Genomic DNA, 21,582 nt, shown 5'->3' on the forward strand with positions numbered 1-21,582 from the left:
CAAGATTCTAGAGTGTTGAAGCATACAAGATTCTAGAGTGTTGAAGCATACAAGATTCTAGAGTGTACCTTTTTCCCTCACCGAGGATGTGGAATTAAGAATAAGTTGGTTTGTCATTTTTTTGTTCTGTTGATTTGCCATTTCCTTTGTAATATTTTTTTTCTATTTTCTTGTTAATTGTGATACTTAGGAGTAAAGTTAAGAATAATAGTATTCTCTGTTACAGTGGCCCTAGGATTCATCTGTGGTAAGAAGAAGCCAAAATTGTGTCATTTCATTTGGAGTACATGATCTTTCAATGGAAATTTGTTCCAATAATTCATAAGCTCTTGCAGGCTGTGTCGAATACTTTTAGCTGTTGCTACGTTTTAATTCGGCCATCTTTACTAAGAATCTTCACATTTCATTATTTGTTTGATACTCGGCCTGTACTTTTGTCAGTTCCTTTGAGTTTTTTGTGTGGAAGTTACAGGGGAGATAGCCTATGATTGTGTAGTTTGCTGTGGAACTCGTGGCAGGAAGAGGTTCATTTCTCACACACTCTTAGGATAAAAACGGTCATTTTGTACTTACATATCTAATATATTATTGTTTTGGGATATTTGTCCTTTGATGGAGTGCCTTGCTAGTTTTGGATTTTTTGTGTTGCTGTTTCAGCAAGATTCTAGAGTGTTGAAGCATACAAGATTCTAGAGTGTACCTTTTTCCCTCACCGAGGATGTGGAATTAAGGATAAGTTGGTTTGTCATTTTTTTTTGTTCTGTTGATTTGCCATTTCCTTTGTAATATTTTTTTTCTATTTTCTTGCTAATTGTGATACTTAGGAGTAAGTTTAAGAATAATAGTATTATCTTTAGTTGTACATGAGTTCCTTCTGGTATAGTGGGAAAGTCTAATTTTGCGTTGGAGCACCGGAATCTACAATTGGTACATGAACTCATTCTGGTATAGGGGTAAAGCCTAATTTTGCATAGGGGTAAAGCCTAATTTTGCATAGGAGCTTTGGAATCTACAATTGGTTGTGTCCTATATTCTCACAATTGTCGTTCTTTGATTTTGGTGATCTCTACTCTGACGACGTTATTTTCTTGTTTCTTTGTCTTTTGAAGACTTGTTTTCTCGATCTTTTGAGAGGTATGTGTGGGTGTCACATGGGGATGTAGGCAGTGAAAGCCATGGCATAGATTATCAAGGACTGTGATTTTGCTATGGAGAGAGCCAGATATAATAAACGAATTTCTTCAATTAGTGGTTCTTCATTTTTTAATTTTTGGCTTTGATCAGAAGAAAAAAGAATATAATTGTGAGAATATTTTTCTGCAGCGCGATTTGTCAAACTAATAAATTCTTCACGGAGTGTGCCTTGATGTTTGATTTGGTGTAGAGTACCAAGTTTCAGTTTTAATGTGGTACCCTATACTAATATTATAAATTATGTCCATTCATGTCTTCTCGGTCAATTCCTATCAACCAGACCAGTTTTCTCGATTTACTTTTATGATTTCCACTATTTCAGGTCAGATGAGTCTATTGGTGTGTGTGGTAAGAGTTGATTGTTATAATTGAAAGATTGTTATAATTGAAAAGTTGAGCCTTAGGGGTTTTCTTAGTTCTTATTATTAATACATCTTTTTTCTTACAAATGTTGTTCTACATTTGGGTTTTTGATTTGTATTCTCACAGTGCAAAAGTTTAGGAGAACATGGTGGGGCTCTCTTTGTTCTGATGATATGCAACCTGGTTTGCAGAATTATGCTACTCTTCTATCTTTTTTCTTGGTTTTTTGTGCATCTATTTGTCACTGCAAAATTTTATGTACCTGTACCATCTGGTGTTTCATTGCTTGATGTGAATGCACCTTTTAGTTCGCTCTCTGAAGTAGAAAAATTGGAGAACTCATCTTCTGCTTTGTACAACTAATCTTCTGTGAATGAATTGACAAGGACACATGAACCATAATGTCATGCTGGCTGTTCATATATTTCATAGGCATTAATTTCAGCATCCACACTCCTCGATTCCTTTATGAAAGCTTAGGGGGTGAGATTATCAACTCCATTCAAATTTTGGAGATAATTGACCATATTTTAGTCATATATTTCCTACTAATGTTTATTCAGGATTGTTGTCCTCTAACTGTGTACAATCCAATGTTGATGTTTTGGTGTCTGCATAGTTTTTCTGGTTTAGAATCCAAGATTCTGGAGTAAAACTTCCTTTCCCATTACGAGAAATTTTGGACAACTTGGTTAGGTGGTGTATCTTTGGGAGACAACTTGGCTGGGAAGTGATAATATTATTTTAGCGTTTTGTTGTTATTTGTGATTTGTGGTTGGTATACTCCTAAAAAGATATTGTCTTCGTTACAGTGGCAGAAGGACTCGTCTGTAGTTGGAAGAAGCAAAAATTGTGTCATTTCATACAAGAGTACATCATCTTGCAAACTGGATGGAAATTTCTTCCTATGATTCCTCGTCTATTGTCCTGTTTCGTATACTTTCTACTGCCGCTAGACTTTATATTTGGTCAGCTTTACTAACCATCTTCACATTGCATTATTTGTTTGATACTCAACTTATACTTTTTTCAGTTCCTTGGAGGTTTCTGTGTGGAAGTTACAGTTGAGATAGCCTATGATTGTGTGGTTTGCCATGGAAACCGTGGCTTGAAGAAGTTCAGTTCACATACCCTTCGGATAAAAACAGTCATTTTTTTTTCTTTACATATCTAATATCTTATTGTTTTGGGATATTTGTCCTTTGATGGAGTGCCTTGCTGGTGTTAGATTTTTTGTGTTTCTGTTTCAGCAAAATTATGTAGTATTTGAAGCATACAAGATTCTAGAACCTTTGCCCTCCCCAAGGATGTGAAATTCAGGATAACTTGGTTTGGCACTTTTTTGTACTGTCGATTTGCCATTCCTTTTGTTATATTTTTTTCTCTATATTATTGTCAATTGTGATAAATAAAAATAAGAATAAGAATAAGAACAAAATTAATATATCATCCCTCAAGTTGTACAAGATCTTTGGTGTAGGGGTGCTGTCAAATTTTGTATAGGAGGACTAGAATCTACAATTGACTGTATCATATTGTCAAAGCCGTTCTTTCACTTGGTTGTTTCTACTTTTGATTGAATTGTTCACGTTTGTCTTTTGATAATCTTGTGTGGGTATCACGAGGAGGACGTAGAGTGAAAGCCATGGTAGAGATTATCAAAAAGAGAGCCTATGAATGTACCATTTGATGTGAAAGCTGTTGCGGACATTTTAAGGACATGCTTTTTAAGCCTTTGGATTTAGTAGGTGATTTTTCTCCTTGAATTTATTAATTCTGGAATGGGTATCCTGATATTGTAATTTGGCAATATTGATTATTGTGTTTTTAATTAAAAGCTTAAGGAGGGCTTCAGTATATATGATTATGAAATACATATACATTTCTTTCAAAGATAATTTGAGACATGCGTTCATCTGTTTACAGAAAGAGTTGAAGTTTAGTTCATCTAGAGCCTTTTTTGATACTTGATGCATGGATTAATTACAGATTTTGATCGTAGGGCATACTAATGAATCATGAACTTAATTTTCTGCAGCTTGGTTTATGAAAATGACAACGTTCTTCATAACATTGAGCCTTCAGCTTTGATTTTGTGATCTCTACTATATTCTTTTTGTTTAAGTATTTCCTTACCGATTCGAGAGAATTTTTTTCCAATTGTTATTTCCCTGTTTGGTGTTGCAGGAGAAGTAATATCTGAAACACAGAATTCCTTCTGGTTCTATCTTACTGTTTGATCTTTATTATTCGCTCTCTTTTCTCCTTGGTTATTTTGGTTTCCTGATTGAGGTTTTTTTATAGGTTTGATGTTCTTGCTGGTTTTGAGCTTGAAGTTTGCTTTTATTATTATGATTATTGTATTTGCTGTTATTATTGAGTTTTTAGGGCTTTGATCGTCTGCTCTTCCAATTCTTCTTTTATGTCAATTTTTTGAATTTGAATTTTTTTCTTCATTTGATTGTTTATATAGTTTTTGGATATAATTATGCATTCGAAAATCGAGAGATACTCTTATATAGAAAAACAATTGAGATGTGTGTTTATCCGTTTTGCAGCTAGCTTTTTTCTTGGTTTTTGTGCATTTATTTGTCACTGACAAATTTTCTGTACCTCTCCACACTTCTCTATTTCTTTGTGAAAGCTTAGGGGGTGAGACTATCAACCCCATTTAATTTTGGAGATAATTGACAATTTTCTAGTCATATTTCCTACTAATGTTTGTTCTGGATTGTTGTCCTCTGACTGTGTACAATCCAATGTTGAAGTTTTGGTGTTTGTGCACAGTTTTTCTCCGGTTTAGCATACAAGATTCTGGATTAACACTACCTTTCTCTTTGCCAGCAATTTTGGACAACTTGGTTAGGTATCTTTTGGGGACAACTTGGCTGGGAAGAGATAATATTCTTTTACCGTTTTGTTGTTGTTTGTGATTTGTGGTTGGTATACTCCTAAAAAGATATCAGCTTCGTTACAGTGGCCGAAGGACTCACCTGTAGTAAGAAGCAAAAATTATGTCATTTCATACAAGAAGCAAATTGGATGGAAATTTGTTCCTATGTTTCATCGTCTTTTGCAGGCTGTTCCGTATACTTTCTGCTGCTGCTAGACTTCATATTTGGTATTAAGAATCTTCAGATTTCATTCTTTGTTTGATACTGTACACATACTTTTGTCAATTCCTTTGAGGTTTATGTGTGGAAGTTATAGTTGAGATAGTCAATGATTGTGTTGTTTTTGATATGGTACCTTTGGCACAAAGAAGTTCAGTGCACATACCCTTCAGATAAAAACGGTCATTTTTTTCTATACATATCTTTGTTGTTTTGGGATGGTTGTCCTTTGATAGAGTGTCCTGCTGTTGTTGGATTTTTTATGTTTCTATTTCAGCAAGATTCTAGAGTGTTGAAGCATACAAGATACTACAGTTTACCTTTTCCCTCCCCGAGGATGTGGAATTCAGGATAAGTGGTGTGCCACTTTTTTGTTCTGTCGACTTGTCATTCCTTTTGTTGTATTTTTTTTCTATATTCTTGTTAATTGTAAGGACAAAAATAATAATATCATCTCTCAAGTTGTACAAGAACTGGTGTAGGGGTGAAGTCAAATTTTGTATTGGAGGACTAGAATCTACAATTGCCTGTGTAAGTTGTAGTTCTTTCTTTTGGTTGTCCCCACTTTTCACTGAATTATTCACCTTTCTTTGTCTTTTGATCATCTTGTGTGGGTGTCACGAGGAGGTAGAGTGAAAGCCATGGCAGAGATTATCAAGAAGAGAGCCTATGAATGTTCCATTGGATTTAGTGGGTGATTTTTCTCCTTGAATTTATTCTGGAATGCGTACCCTGATATTGTAATGTGCAATATTCATTGTTGTGTTTTTTATTACAAGTTTACAGAGGGTTTCAGTATTTATGATTATGAAGTACATGTACATTTCTTTCAAAGATAATTGGAGACATTTAGAGCCTTTTTAGATACTATGCATGGATTAGAAAAGGAAAACCGCCAGATAAATCAAACTTCTTCATTGAGACATCATTTTTATTTACAGATTTTGATCTTAAGGATATGGGTTGCAACATCTGTGGCATTAGTATCAAGTTCAATCGGATATAACTTTGAATGTAATGTGGGATGTGAAGGCATTGGCAGACATTATCAAGGATGTGAAGTCTTTAGAATAAAACTTGTCATTGTATCGAAATGTAAATTTTCTTGAATTTAATAGTTGTCCGTGGTGTTAGTAATATTGATTTTTGCGTATATCAAAAGATAAGAAATGCTTATGTATTTATGATTCTGCCAAACATTGGGTAGGATATTGAATTTGGAGTATATTTCGCAGTTTTAGGAACAGATGTGCTTTAATTTCCTTTACTATTGCCAAGAATGTGAATGTTCTCATCATTGAAATCCTTTTTTTTATCATGGTTTTAAGAAGTTCAAAGTTTGTTTCATTATAGTTTATATTTAATTAATTTTGATCAAAAGGATTTTGAACAAAGTTCTTCACTGCATGATGACTTGGGATTTGCCTATCTCTATTGAAATGTTTTCCTTTTAATCTTTACTAAAATTTTCAGTGGCTTTCTTGTTTTCTTATTTGTTTTATTTTTGCTTGTGTTGCAAGAGGAATATTTTGAACATGCGATTCTTAATTAATTACTTCAACAAATTAGAAACACATTTGTCTTATTAAATTGTATTAACTATTTTTTGAAACAACTGGTATGTCAAGCTCTTGGTTCCACTTTATTTGAATCATTAATATGTAAAATAATTTGATTTATTAAATGTTGTCATTTCTATATTGGAATAAGTAGTTATGAGGTCTAAATATCTAAATTGCACAGTCATTAGGTGAATGCAGTCTAATGTATTTCCTTGTATGTTTATAACGTTAAAGAGAAATCAGGAGTCCTTAGACATGTAAGTTTTATTCTACTTTGTTCATTCATCATTGGCTCTAAATAAAATTTAATATTGTCACTGGATCATGTATTACTTTTTCAAGCTATTATGCAGTTTACCATGTTGAAACAATTATATTCTTTGTAGTATTAAGCCTTAGTTTAAGTTTGGTGACAAAGACTGAATAATTTTTTTTTTTTTTATTGTGTATTTTAGTTATATTCAATGGTTAAAGATTTTTCTTATTATGAGGAGTCCAGGGTGTCTAATTGTGTTGTTGAGAAGATCTTTCCTAATTGCGATGAATGATATGTTCTACTGCCTGTCAATAGTTCCTACTTTTATTAGGCTCAAAATTGGTCATCTCTAACTCTTTTAATTGCAATTTTTCTTTGATAAGCATCTACCTTTTGCACTTCCTTTTTGTTTTCTGTGCATGTCACAGGGAGTCCATCCGTGTTTGGGTGTGCCGTGGAACTCGTGGCAGGTTGTGGTTTGCACCATTCAATACAATCTTTGGATGTTTTCCCCTCTATATGTGGTATCAACTTGTGTTTATGTAGTAGACTAGACATGCTTTAGTATTTATGAATATGTAGTACATTGTGTAGTATCTTGATTTTAGAGTGTATTTCTTAGCTTTGTGGACAATTGTGCTTTCTTTTACTGATGCCAAGATTATGAATGCCCTCCAACCCTCAAATCCTTTTTCTTCATCATAGTTTTTACAAAAAATTTGACGTTTATTTTGTAATAATTTATATTTAATTAACTTTGATCAAAAGGATTCTAAACCCATTTTTTTGCTGTCTTCTAGTGTCAAACTTTGCTAAAAAATGGGACTTGTCAAACTTTTTTTCAAGATATCAACAGTTTGCAGATTGGAAGTCACAAATGGCAAACATGTATTCCAGTATCAATTTTCTCTTCTATGAAATAGAGGTCAATCTCAATGTGTTTGGTTCTATCATGTTTTAAACGGTTGTAAGTTATATTTATTGTTGTTTTGTTATTGCAGAATAATTTTAAGGGTGGGTTAACTTTCATTTTCTATTCGTCCAAGAGTTTACAAATCCACAAGTATGTTCTCATCACTGAAATTTTTTTTTTTGATCATGGTTTTCACAAGTTTACTAAAATTTTCAGTGGCTTTCTTGTTTTTTTATTTGTTTTATTTTTGCTTGTGTTGCAAGAGAAATATTTTGAACTTGCGATTCCTTTTGGTTCTTTCTTCCTCCTTCTTTGTTCTTCATGTTTTTGATTTCTTAAACTCAGTAATGAAGTTGTTTTCTTTAGTTATGTTCTTAATTAATTACTTTAACAAATTAGAAACACATCTGTCTTATTAAATTGTATTAACTATTTTCTGAAACAACTGGTATGTCAAGCTCTTGGTTCCACTTTATTTGAATCATTAACATGTAAAATAACTTGATTTATTAAATGTTGTCATTTCTATACTAGAATAAGTAGTTATGAGGTCTAAATATCTAAATTGCACAGTCATTAGGTGAATGCAGTCTAATGTATTTCCTAGTATGTTTCTAATGTTAAAGAGAAATCTGGAGTTCTTAGACATGTAGTTTTATTCTACTTTGTTCATTCATGATTGGCACTAAATAAAAGCTAATAGTGTCATTGGATCATTATGTATTACTTTTTCAAGCTATTATGCAGTTTACCATGTTGAAACAATTATATTCTCTGTAGTACGCCTTAGTTTAAGTTTGGTGACAATGACTGCATAAGTTTTTTTTATTGTGTATTTTAGTTATATTCAATAGTAAAAGATTCTTCTGTATTACGAGGAATCAAAGGGGTTAATTGTGCTGTTGAGAAGATCTTTCCTAATTGCGATGAATGATATGTTCTATTGCCTGTCAATAGTTCCTACTTTTATTAGGCTCAAAATTGGTCATCTCTAACTCTTTTAATTGCCGTTTTTCTTTGATTAGCATCTACCTTTTGCACTTCCTTTATGTTTTCTGTGCATGTCACTGGGAGTCCATCCGTGTTTGGGTGTGCCGTGGAACTCGTGGCAGGTTGTGGTTTGCACCATTCAATACAATCTTTGGATGTTTTCCCCTCTATATCTGGTATCAACTTGTGTTTATGTAGTAGACTAGACATGCGTTAGTATGTATGAATATGTAGTACATTGTGTGGTATGTTGATTTTAGAGTGTATTTCTTAGCTTTGTGGACAATTGTGCTTTCTTTTACTGTTGCCAAGATTATGAATGTCCTCCAAACCTCGAATCCTTTTTCTTCGTCATGGTTTTCACAAAAAATTTGACGTTTATTTCGTTATAATTTATATTTAATTATAAATTATAACGAAATAATCAAAAGGATTCTAAACCCATCTTTTTGCTGTCTTGTAGTGTCAAAATTTGCTCAAAAATAGGACTTGTCAAATTTTTTGTCAAGATATCAACATTTTGCAGATTGGAAGTCACAAATGCCAAACATATATTCCAGCATCAATTTTCTCTTTTATGAAATGGCGGTCAATCTCAATGTGTTTGGTTCTATCATGTTGTACACGGTTGTAAATTATATATATATTGTTGTTTTGTTATCGCACAATAATTTTAAGGGTGGGTTAACTTTCATTTTCAATTCGTTCAAAAGTTTACAAATCCACAAAAATGTTCTCATCATTGAAATCCTTTTTTTTTATCATGGTTTTCATAAGAAGTTCAAAGTTTGTTTCGTTATAGTTTATATTTAATTAATTTTGATCAAAAGGATTTTGAACAAAGTTCTTCAATGCATGATGTCTTGGGATTTGCTTATCTCTATTGAAATCTTTTCCTTTTAATCTTTACTAAAATTTTCAGTGGCTTTCTTGTTTTTTAATTTATTTTATTTTTGCTTGTGTTGCAAGAGGAACTTTTGAATATGCGATTCCTTTTGGTTCTATCTTTCTCCTTCTTTGTTCTTCATGTTTTTGATTTCTTGAACTCAGTAATGAAGTTGTTTTCTTTACTTATGTTCTTAATTAATTACTTCAACAAATTAGTAACACATTTGTCTTATTAAATTGTATTAACTATTTTCTGAAACAACTGGTATGTCAAGTTCTTGGTTCCACTTTATTTGGATCATTAACATGTAAAATAATTTGATTTATTAAATGTTGTCATTTCTATACTGGAATAAGTAGTTATGAGGTCTAAATATCTAAATTGCACAGTCATTAGGTGAATGCAGTCTAATGTATTTCCTAGTATGTTTATAATGTTAAAGAGAAATCAAGAGTTCTTAGACATGTAAATTTTATTCTACTTTGTTCATTCATCATTGGCTCTAAATAAAATCTAATATTGTCATTGGATCATGTATTACTTTTTCAAGCTATTATGCAGTTTACCATGTTGAAACATATATATTCTCTGTAGTATTAAGCCTTAGTTTAAGTTTGGTGACAATGACTGAATAAATTATTTTTTTTTTATTGTGTATTTTAGTTATATTCAATGGTTAAAGATTTTTCTGTATTAGGAGGAATCAAGAGTATCTAATTGTGTTGTTGAGAAGATCTTTCCTAATTGCGATGAACGATATGTTCTACTGCCTGTCAATAGTTCCTACTTTTATTAGGCTCAAAATTGGTCATCTCTAACTCTTTTAATTGCAATTTTTCTTTGATTAGCATCTACTTTTTGCACTTCCTTTATGTTTTCTGTGCATGTCACAGGGAGTCCATCCGTGTTTGGGTGTGCCGTGGAACTCGTGGCAGGTTGTGGTTTTGCACCATTCAATACAATCTTTGGATGTTTTCCCCTCTATATGTGGTATCAACTTGTGTTTATGTAGTAGACTAGACATGCTTTAGTATTTATGAATATGTAGTACATTGTGTAGTATCTTGATTTTAGAGTGTATTTCTTAGCTTTGTGGACAATTGTGCTTTCTTTTACTGTTGCCAAGATTATGAATGTCCTCCAACCCTCAAATCCTTTTTCTTCATCATGGTTTTGACAAAAAGTTTGACGTTTATTTCGTAATAATTTTTTATATTTAATTAACTTTGATCAAAAGGATTCTAAACCTATTTTTTTCTGTCTTGTAGTGTCAAACTTTGCTCAAAAATAGGGTTTGTCAAACTTTTTGTCAAGATATCAACAGTTTGCAGATTGGAAGTCACAAATGGCAAACATGTATTCCAGTATCAATTTTCTCTTCTATGAAATGGCGATCAATCTCAATGTGTTTGGTTCTATCATGTTTTACACGGTTGTAAGTTATATTTATTGTTGTTTTGTTATCGCAGAATCATTTTAATGGAGTCCATCCGTATTTGGGTGTGCCGTGGAACTCGTGGCAGGTTGTGGTTTGCACCATTCAATGCAATCTTTGGATGTTTTCCCTCTATATGTGGTATCAACTTGTGTTTATGTAGTATACTAGACATGCTTTAGTATTTATGAATATGTATATGTGGTATCAAGTTGTGTTTATGTAGTATACTAGACATGCTTTAGTATTTATGAATATGTAGTACATTGTGTAGTATCTTTTTATTTTAGAGTGTATTTCTTAGCTTTTTGGACAATTGTGCTTTATTTTACTGTTGCCAAGATTATGAGTGTCCTCCAACCCTCAAATCCTTTTTCTTCATCATGGTCTTCACAAAAAATTTGACGATAATTTTTCTTGTAGGTAACGTCATGACTCTCCATGTTTGATTCTTCTCATGTGCTCGTCAAGAACAACTTCCTTCCACTTTGGAATTTTTAGAGCCTTCTATATATTTTTTAAAATTTCTACAGCAGACAACTTAGAGGTAAATGCAGCAAATAAAGTAGGCAATTTTAAGTATGACACATAATTAGACAAAATATAATTAGTAGATGATCTAACAGATTTTCTAATTGCAATAGAAAGGTCTATATCAGGATACTCAACATGACTCTTAAGAACAAAAGAACACTTACCTGTATCAAGATAATATGTTGGATTATTTATTAGTTCAGAATCTTGAAAGGGTCGGAGAATGGGTCCTTCATTGATCTGTTTATCTGTCTATGATTCCAGGAGAGGTAATTTGTGAACACACGATTCCTTCTTGGTTCTATCTTCCTCTTGTTTGATCTTGATGTTTTGTATTCTTATTCTCTTATCCTTTATCATATGTGTTCTGGATTTTGTTCTTGCTGGTTTCTTTCATTGAGTTTGTTGTTCTTATTTGCATGATCTGCTGCTATTTTTGAGTTCGTTGGGAGTTCTGATGCAAGTTTTCTGTTTTTAGTAGGACATGGCCATCATTCATCACCCTTGGTTGAATTTATTGAATTTTGTTATTTTTCTATTACGGCTTTGAACGTTTTGATCTCCATACATGTGAATGAAACACGAATCCGTCTTCTGCAGTGTAGAGTGTTTTGAAGTAAAACAACATTTTGTGTAGTATCAAGCCTCACATTTACTTTTGTATACTTTTCTTGGATTATAAATTATTTTCATTTCATCTATGGAGTTTTATTGCTAGTGTTCTTGGTTTACTCCTTTATGGTTTCCTCTTGGATGTTATAATTGAAAATTTTGGCCAAGGGTTTTTGACACGCCGTGTCATTTTAAAAAAAATATATTATAATAATAATAATAATAATTAATTAAAACAAGTCTACTACACTTTCTTTTTCACCTCACCTCATTTTTCTAATTCATTTTTCCCTTTCTTCTCTCTCTCCCTCTCGCCATAAAACCTCCCCCCATTTTTGTTTTTGTTTTTTTTTCCTTTCTTTCTCTTTGCTTCTTCTCACTCTATAATATTCGAACCCTCAACCCTTATTCCTAGGAGCATAATTTCTCATGCTCCTACGAATTCTCTTGGTTATGATTTTTGGGTTAGGGTTTGTACTCTAGGGAAGGAAAAAGATACCCATCTCTTGAGAGTTGTTTATTTAGACTCTTTGAGGTAAGTACACAAACTCTAATGCTAATACGAATATCTAGAAAAATTTTATTGTGTTTAGAGTAGATTTAAATGATTTTTTTATGGTTTTCTAGAGTTAGCTAAACTTTAGAATAATTTTTTTTTCTAAAGTCTTTAGAATATTTTTGATACTCAGATTTGTTAGCTGAGGTCCTGCCGGCTACTCCAGTTGTTGGACAGTAAACTTAGACGATTCTTCATAGTGGTGAGTTGACACGGTCATCGTCATATATTTTTATAGTGTTATAATTATTATTTTACTCGTTTTCTATGTTAAAATATTTATTTAAAAATTTGATAAACACAACCTTTAAAAATTATCTAGATTTCGTCATTTATTTATTTTAATGGTATTTGTCATATAGTATATTATTAGTTTGATTTACTTATGAGTTAAAGGTATTTAAATATTGATTTTTTATGCGATTGAATATGTTTTTCATGAATTACGATAAAATAAGAAATGATTTTAAATACGTGTTTTGAAAAATCTTTGTTATAATTACTAAATCGTTAACGACGTTAGGTGCACTTAGTTACCTCGTTCTGATTAGGGAGAGTTACCCGTTAGATGTAGCTGCTCCTATGAGAAATGTCATCCGTAAGAGGAGAAGATTATCAACGAGATATAAGCTCTCTAATTGAAGCGTGACGAAGCGTTGCGGGATTTAGAGGAGAGGGCTATCCATTAGATGGAGCCACCCCTAAGAGAAAGACCACCCTTAGGAGGAAAGGACTATCAATGAGATGAAGTCATCTATTGGTTCTCAAAAATTTGTAATTTTACTTGTTTGATTTTCATAATGATTTTAATGTTATTCATTTTGATTTTTCTTTGCTACAAATGAAATTTTTTAATATTTCTATCTGTGCACTAAATTATAAGTTTAATGGTTTTATTATGTGTACAACATAATCGCTACAAGATTGAAAAACAGTTATTCGTGCTTTTTTGTGTTTCTCTTCTAGTTGATGGTGATTGTTGTCTCCTCACTAAGTTTTTGTGACTTACCCCTTTGTATTGTTTATTTTTTCAGATTCGCATGCAACTGAGTAGAAATATGTTAGTAGATTTTGGTCTTGACCATACTTTTTTTTGGTAGGCCTCTTTAATCGAGGATCATTTTTGTAACGTTTGTTGAGTCTGATGTAAATTGCAGCTATTCTGGAGTCTAGAAAGTCTATTTTTTTTGGAAGTGTATTAAGCAAATTTGATAATGTTATATGAATTATGATTGCATTGAAAGTTAAACAGGGATCTTATAAATTTGGGAATATTGAAGTTATAGAGGATACTCTGTCGAAATTTCGTATATATATAATTTTTTTAAATGGTTAGAGAACGGTTTAGTTGTTAAGTTAATTGATAGGCTTGCCAGACTAGTAGTATAGCCTGTGCGCCGATCACAACGCTTAGTTTTCGGGTCGTGATAGTTTTGTTACCCCCATCAATCAATACTACTTTTTTCTTACATTTGATCTAACAATGTTAAATTTTCGGCTAGGGGTTGGTGGTTTTGGAGAGACTGGGACAGTTTGCTGAGCATATCTAATTGGCGACTTGGTTTGGAGAATTATGCTATTTGTCACCAACTACTTGTCACAGAGTAATCTCTCTGTTCATGTATCATCTGATACTTACAAGGTAAGCGTTATATGGGTTTGTTGTACCACAGAAGTCTCTTGTTTTCAATTTGGTGATCACTACAAAGTTAACTTCCGACTTTTGTTGTCGAGTCATTTCAATTTGGAGTATAATTAGCTGATCTTATGACTTTTGAGTATTTGAATTTTTTCTGGAGTAGTATACAAGTTTCTGGAATAACTCTTTGCTCTTCCTAAGATAAGGGATTTTGGTTACGTCATATGTGCTACTTATTTTGAGTATCTGTTTGCTGGGGACAACTTTGTTGGGAAAGGTTTCTGTTATCTTCTTTTACTCATTAGTTGTTTTTGTGGTTATTTGTGATTTACGATAATACTCCTAAAAAGATATCCTCTTTGTTACAGTGGCCCAAGGGCTCATCGGTAGTAGGAAGAAGCCAAAATTGTATCATTTCATATGGAGTATATGATCTTGCAAGTTCGATGGAAAGAAGACAAAATTTGCTATGTTTGGGTGTCACAGGGGGATATAGACAGTGAAAGCCATGACAGAGATTAACAAGGACGTGATTTTGCTATGGAGAGAGCCTATGAATGTACCATGGGATGTGGAACCTGTTGTGGACATTATCAAGGACATGCCTTTGGATTTAATCGGTATTTTCTCCTTTAATGCGTTTATTCTGGAATTCTAGAATGGGGTGTCATATGATATTGTATTGTGGCAATGCTAATATTTGTGTTTTTAACTGAGAGTTTTAAGAGAGGTTCTGAAGTGCATGTACATCTATTTCAAGGATAATTTAATACATGCGTTTATATGTTTTGCTGCGAGTTGAAGTTTAGATATCTAGAACGTTGAGACTTGTTGAATGGATAAGAAACGGAAAGCCCTAGATAAATTCAATTGTGAACATACAAATGAATTGCGAATTTTTTTTTTTCTGCAGCATGGTTTGTCAAAACGATAACTTTCTTCGAAACGTCAAGCCTTGAGTTTTGATTGGGTGATATCTAGAATTATCTTTTTGTTTGAGTATTTCCTTATCGATTCTGAGAGCATTTATTTGTAATTGTTATTTCCCTTTTGATTTTCCAGGAGAGGTAATATGTGAAACACAATTTCTTTTAGTTCTATCTTCTTCTTTTTTGATTTTTTCGTGTTTTGTATTTTGATTATTTTTTGATTTCTTTACTCTATTATGATTTTCACTGTTTCAGGTAAGATAAGTCTATTGGTGTGTGGTAAGAGTTAGTGGTTATAATTGAAAAGCTGAGCTTTAGAGGTTGTCATACCATTAATACTACTTTTTTCATACACATGTTTGTTCTACGTTTGGGTTTTCAATCTGTATTCTGACAATGCTAAAGTTTACACAGTTCTGGAAAAATTGGGACTACTTGGTGAGCCTGTCTTCCTAGGCGTTTACACAGTTCCTTTCTGCTTTGTACAATAATGTCATGATGGTTGTTCATATATTTCCTAGGCGTTAATTGCAGCATCCACACTTCTCGATTTCTTTGCAAAAGATTAGCCGGTAAGATTATCGACTCTTTCTTCAATGAGTTATTCGTTTATTATTTTTATTGTACTTTGATCGCAAGACATATAAATTGAATTATGAACCTGTTTTTCTGCAGTGTGGCAAAGCATGTTTTTCTTTTTTGTTGTTGTAGGTTCAATTCCTTTTGGTTTTATCTTTCGCTGGTTTTATCTTCTAGTTTTGTATTCTTATTCTTTTCTGATTGTTGATTTTGGTTTCTTGATTTGGTTCTTGCTAGTTTCAATCTGCGGCTATTATTTAGATTTTAACGGATGTTTCTTTTATTATTTTAATGATTGTAACTATTATTTAGATTTTAAATTATTGTTGTTCCAATTCTTTCTTACACTAATACTACTTTTTTCTTACAAATGTTTGTTCTACATTTGAGTTCTTGATCTGTATTCTTAGGAGAATATGGTGGGCCTCTCTTTTTTATATGAGACATAGTTTGTAGAATTATGCTACTCTTCTATCTTTTTTTTTGGTTTTTGTGCATCTATTTCTCACTGAATTTTTTTTTTACCTTACCTATATCATCTGGTGTTTCATATGGCTTGATTTGAATGCACCTTTTTCTTGGTTTTTGTGCATTTATTTGTCACTATTTCTAGGCTTTTATTTCTTACTGTATTATATACTTTCTAGGCTTCTATATGTTTTTTCCGGTGTCAAGGTCAGGAATTCTCGACTACATGGTTTGGTGCTGTTTTATTATGTTGATTTCTACTTTCTCTGTTACAAGATGTTTACTATTTTATGTCATTTGTGATAATATAGGAATAAGGATCTTCTCTCCCAAATGGGTATTGGTGACTACGGGAAACCTAAACTTTTGTTGGTGTTATGTTTTCATTTTGCGATCTCCACTTTTACTATGAATTCTTCATGTGTCTCTGTCTTTGGTTGATCCGGTGTTCTTGATTCTTTCTTTAGTTCCTTTTAAGTATGATAAGGGTATGGACTGTAGAAATCTGTCTCTTAGTATCAAGTTCACTCAAAGATAACTAGGGGTGTACATCACTCAATCTAACCCAACCTGACCAGTATCCGATCACTTTTGAATTTGATTCAATCTAATCTGTTGAAATCCGTTTATATTTAGTTTGGGCAATGGGTTTAATACTTTAAATTCATTTTTCTTTTGTTCAGCATGTGTTCATAATTAATTTTTATATGAATTAATTATAATTGATTTTTATACAATTGTTGATGCAAGATATTCATGCATCTATCAATTTTGCGTACAATTTATTTTGGTCTTATAATCTTGTATATGGCTATTTATAAATTCGTATCTAATTTGTGAACTGTTTCTATCAAAATAAGAATTAAATTTTTTAATTAAAAATTATTTATTTAAATGTTATATTTTGTTACAGTTTTACATAATAAAAATATAAACTTGAAGTCTAACACCATTTTGTATAAGGTACAAACTGAAACCAATTTCCAGAAATGGTCCAAAATACTATTTATTTGAGTTAAATATTATTTATGATAAAATTTATATTGATGATAAATTTAATTTCAATTTTTTACATTTAAATTTATTAAATATTTTTTAGTATTCTATTTAAAATAGTAAGAACTTGAAAATAAATGAAGTATTACAATGGAATGAGTATAAGAAATTTTTAATCAATTTGTTCCACAAGTACAATAAATTTCATCACGACAAGCACTAGATTTAAGTACATGTAAGTATTGTAGAAAAGTTTATACAACAAATAGTTCTAGTCATGGAACTACTAACTTGTATAAACATAAGTGCTTTAAAAATTCAAAGAGACAAGTTAATTAGGAATAAAAGACAATTGTTCTTGGAAAGGAAAATGATAATGACTCTAATAATATTAGTTTTAAATTTGTTGAATTTAATTGAGAATTAGAATACCACTAATAAATATGATAATTATTGATGAACTTTCTTTTAAGTATGTTGAAAACGAAGGGTTCAAACAATTCATGTGTGAGGTCCAACTAAGCTTTAAAATTTCTGCCAGTGTTATTGTTGTTAGAGGTTGCTTGTAATTGTATTTTGATAAAAAAGAAAAGTTGAAAAGTATGTTGTCTGCAAATAAATAAATGGTGTCTTTGACCACTAATATTTGGACATCGATCCAAAAAATGAGTTATGTGTGTAATAGCTCATTATGTTGATGGTGAGTGGGATTCGAAGAAGAGGATATTAAGTTTAGGTTTGATTTCCGACCACAAAGGTGAAATCATAGGGATAATTCTAGAAAATTTGCATGAAAAAATGGGGAATTAGGTCTATTTGTTGTGTTACTTTGATAATACAAGTGCTAACAACTTGACTATTGTATATCTGAATAGAGACATGATTATTTGGTCGTAATCTATTTAATGGGAAGTACTTACATATGAGGTGCAATGCACATGTATCGAATTTGATTGTCACCGATGGCTTGAAGGAAATTGACTCATCAATTGCTAAAATAAGGGTTGCATGTGAGTTTGTTAAATATTTTCTTAGTAAGTTGGCTACTTTTAAGAAGCGTGCAAAAACTGTGAATGTATATTTTAAAGTAATATTAACACTTGATGTACATACTAGGTGGAACTCCACCTTTTTGATGTGGATATTATTGAATAATGTGAGCATGTATTTTATCGTTTAAAACATGTTGATGTGATTTGTGTCTAATGGTAGTGTGATAGGAGGATGTTCTAATGAAATTGATTGAGAACATTCTTGTGTTTTTGTGAAGTTTTTTAAGGCATTTTATGAAGCGAGTCTTTCTTTTTTTAGATCATTACACGTCAGCCAACTCTTTTTACATAAAACATTGACTAAATGCAAGAATAGAGAAGATGTTGTTCTGAAAAAGATGACTCTAAATATGCAAGTAAAATTCAACAAATATTGTGATAGTAGTGAGTTAATTTTCTTTAGTTTGTAGCTGTTTTTTTATATCTCCATTATAAATTTGAGTATATTGAGTTTTATTTTAAAATAATATATGGCACTGATAAGTCTGATGATATGATGGAAAAATTAAAAAATCTCATCGTTAAATTGATTGAACATTATATTGTTTTGTATCCTATTACTAATGAAGCCAGTGATTCTAGCATCACGAATCTCAACATGCATTAGTCTAACATTGAAAAGGGGGATGAGGATGATTGGGAAAATTTGTTTAGGTTGAACATGAAAAAAAGATAAAGTGAGTTGGATAGGTATTTAGAGGATGGTGTTGAAGTGGACTCCCTTATATTTGACATTGTTAAATGGTGGAAAGGAAGAACAAATAAACACCATGTTCTTTCTCGCTTAGCTAGAGATGTTTTAGCTATTCCAGTGTCTAATGTATAATTTGAGTCAACGTTTAATACAGGAGGTCGAATCTCGATTCACTTTGTAGTACATTAGATTCCATTATCGTTGAAGCTTTGATTTGTATCCAAAATTGGATTAAGTCTTCTAAAAAAATCAATTTAACAGTTAAGTTGGTTTAAGTACAAAAGATTGAGTAGGGTATGAATGTTTTATTTTAATTTTGAAATTTTTTTATTCTTTTAATCATTTGGTGTGCTAATGAGATTATGTATTGTATTTAAAATTTGAGTTGTCTGAATTAGTTTCAAATGATGTTGAGGTGACTGCTGCTGAGCTTAACACAATCACTACTATATCTTAAGATACTTGTTGTTGCTTTATTTCATGTATATTTTATTTATTGTTGTATATGTTATTTATTGTTAATAAGCTTAACACAATCACTACTATATTTTAAGGTACTTGTTATTGTTTTATTTCATGTATATTTTATTTATTTATTATTCATCTTTATTTTTGCAGATTCTCAATTGTTCTGTTTCATAATTTGAGGAACTTGTTAAGTGTTTGAACTTGAAGTTGACATTGTTTATAATTGATGAGTTTTCATATTTTATTGATTTATTGTTGGCTTTACCTATGCATATGAAGCTTGTTAAATTTATTTATGTATTTGAAGATTGTTGAATTTAAATTTTTGTGTGAGAGATTGTTGGTTTTTTTTAAAGAATTGAATGATGTGATTGAAATTTTATAAATTTTGAGGCATTCAGATATTAAATATTTTTCCATTGAATTAAATTGCAGTTGTTGTTACTTATGTTTCTCTCATAAAATAAAAAATAGATTATTATTTTTGTATAACCTGTTAATTTAACCCAACACAACCCGTTCTTGATTAGATTGGTTCTGTTCGAGTTAAATGAAAAAAAAATAACAAATTTAAAACTCAACTCAAAGATAATCAATCAGTTTGATTATTGAATTTTGTCAAAACCGATCCAACTTACATCCCTTGAGATAACTTTTGAATGTAATGTGGGATGTGAAGGCCTTAGCAGACATTATCAGAGGTAAGTGTCATTTTTTTTTCTGCAAATTAATTTTTCTTGAATAATATAGTTGTCTTTATATGATGTTGTGTGGTAATATTGATTTTCGTATTTATCAGGATTAGAACTACTTTAGTATTTATGATTTTGCTATACATTGTGTAGGATTCGATTTTAGAGTATATTTCTTAACTTTGGAGACAACTACTATGTACTTTCTTTTACTGTTGCCAATCTCTCTTCACGATTTTCATAAGAAGTTTAAAGTTTTTTTTTTTTTGTTACAATTTATATTTAATTAGTTTTGATCAATAGAATTGTGAATCCATTTTTCTTTTATTGATGCTATTTTTCTATGAATCCATATCTAATTAGTTTTAATCAATTGAATTGTTACAATTTTTCTATTTAATTAGTTTTGATCAATGGAATTTTTTATCTCGAATGAAATATTTTCCTTTCATTATTTACACAGATCTTCAGTGGTGTTTTTGTTTTGTATTTTATTTTTGCTCGTGTTGTAGGAAGAATTTGTTGAACATGCTTCTTTCTGATTCTATCTTCCTCTTGTTTTGTTTTTTGATTTCTTGAACCCATTAATGAAGTTGTATTCCTTACTTATGTCTTACCAAATTTCATTAACTCTTTTCAAAAACAACTAGTAAATTGAGCTCTTGGTTCCACTTTATTTGAATCATTGACAAGCCAAATAACTTATATTTGTTAAATGTTATAATTTCTTTAGTAGAATACTCAGGCATGAGAAGTTCAAATATTCAATTTGCGCAATCTATTTATGGGAATGACCAATTACAAGTAATTTTTTGCCTGAAGTTCTTAAACATGTAAGTTTTGTAATATTGTATCCTCGTGAAAAAGTTTTGCCTTGTTTCTGACCACTTCACTTTTTTTTATTCAACTTGTTTCTGAAAACCCACTTGGTTTCAATAATGTTATTCTTTGGTCTAGGTACTAGACCCCAAACATCATTCCTCTTAAATTCATTTAATTCTTCTTGCATTGCAAAAGTCCATCCATCATTTTCATTTCCAACGATTAGTGTTTCACTACGACATGACTTCTACTTCCATCCATATTTTCCTTTTGATTTATCTTGGTCTAGTCAAATTCATCTTTTGATGATGTGCTTGTATCCTCTGATTTTTTAAGTTCTTTTGGTTTGTCTGCATCTGCTTCCTCAGGTTCCATTAAACCTGCACTATCATCAATTTGCTTTGAATTTTCAAGCTCAAACTGTGTCATATAACATAATATAAATTAGATAATTTAACAATGAAACAATACAACCTAAAACACCAATTTTATTTCTGGTGGTTTATGCTTGTTTCTGATGAAGCAAACTTGTATTATGCTTATGCTAAAATGTTCATATTTGTGATTCTCCTGGTTCCTCTAAATTTTTGAGAACCTGCAAAATACTTATCTAGCTTTGATTTTTAAGATCAAGCTTCTAGTTATCACAGTAGACATAATATCATATAATAATTAAATTTAAAGAAAGATATAACCTATATTTCTCCAGTTTCACTCTTAAAACCCTTTTAGTTTCAGATTCTTAATTTGCATATTATCTAATTAGAGGGTTTGGATGAAGGGATGTGAATTCCCATCCAGGTTTGTAGCCTTGATGAATTTGATT

General features: G+C 31.3%; 1 protein-coding gene across 50 annotated transcripts; it reads left to right on the forward strand.

Moving 5' to 3' along the window:
• Window positions 1-6: 6 nt before the first annotated feature.
• LOC113787786 (uncharacterized) lies at window positions 7-19,746 on the forward strand. 50 transcript variants are annotated; one of them, XM_073371038.1, is made up of 16 exons: window positions 7-7,413; window positions 7,490-7,551; window positions 8,427-8,567; window positions 10,174-10,270; window positions 10,549-10,644; window positions 10,750-10,856; window positions 11,139-11,518; window positions 12,551-12,619; window positions 13,452-13,513; window positions 13,920-14,059; window positions 14,425-14,676; window positions 15,241-15,305; window positions 15,400-15,423; window positions 15,507-15,557; window positions 16,212-16,239; window positions 16,344-16,907. In XM_073371038.1, exons 1-7 carry the CDS (start codon window positions 7,366-7,368, stop codon window positions 11,140-11,142), a joined length of 555 nt encoding a protein of 184 aa, XP_073227139.1. In that variant the 5' UTR covers window positions 7-7,365; the 3' UTR covers window positions 11,143-11,518; window positions 12,551-12,619; window positions 13,452-13,513; window positions 13,920-14,059; window positions 14,425-14,676; window positions 15,241-15,305; window positions 15,400-15,423; window positions 15,507-15,557; window positions 16,212-16,239; window positions 16,344-16,907. The 50 variants fall into 50 exon arrangements, with proteins under 50 accessions (XP_073227139.1, XP_073227140.1, XP_073227138.1 ...); XM_073371039.1 differs by lacking the exons at window positions 16,212-16,239; window positions 16,344-16,907 and adding an exon at window positions 19,393-19,743; XM_073371037.1 differs by lacking the exons at window positions 16,212-16,239; window positions 16,344-16,907 and adding an exon at window positions 17,904-19,367.
• Window positions 19,747-21,582: the final 1,836 nt, after the last annotated feature.

This window comes from Cicer arietinum, chromosome 7, assembly GCF_000331145.2.
Source record: "Cicer arietinum cultivar CDC Frontier isolate Library 1 chromosome 7, Cicar.CDCFrontier_v2.0, whole genome shotgun sequence".
Taxonomy (NCBI): domain Eukaryota; kingdom Viridiplantae; phylum Streptophyta; class Magnoliopsida; order Fabales; family Fabaceae; genus Cicer; species Cicer arietinum.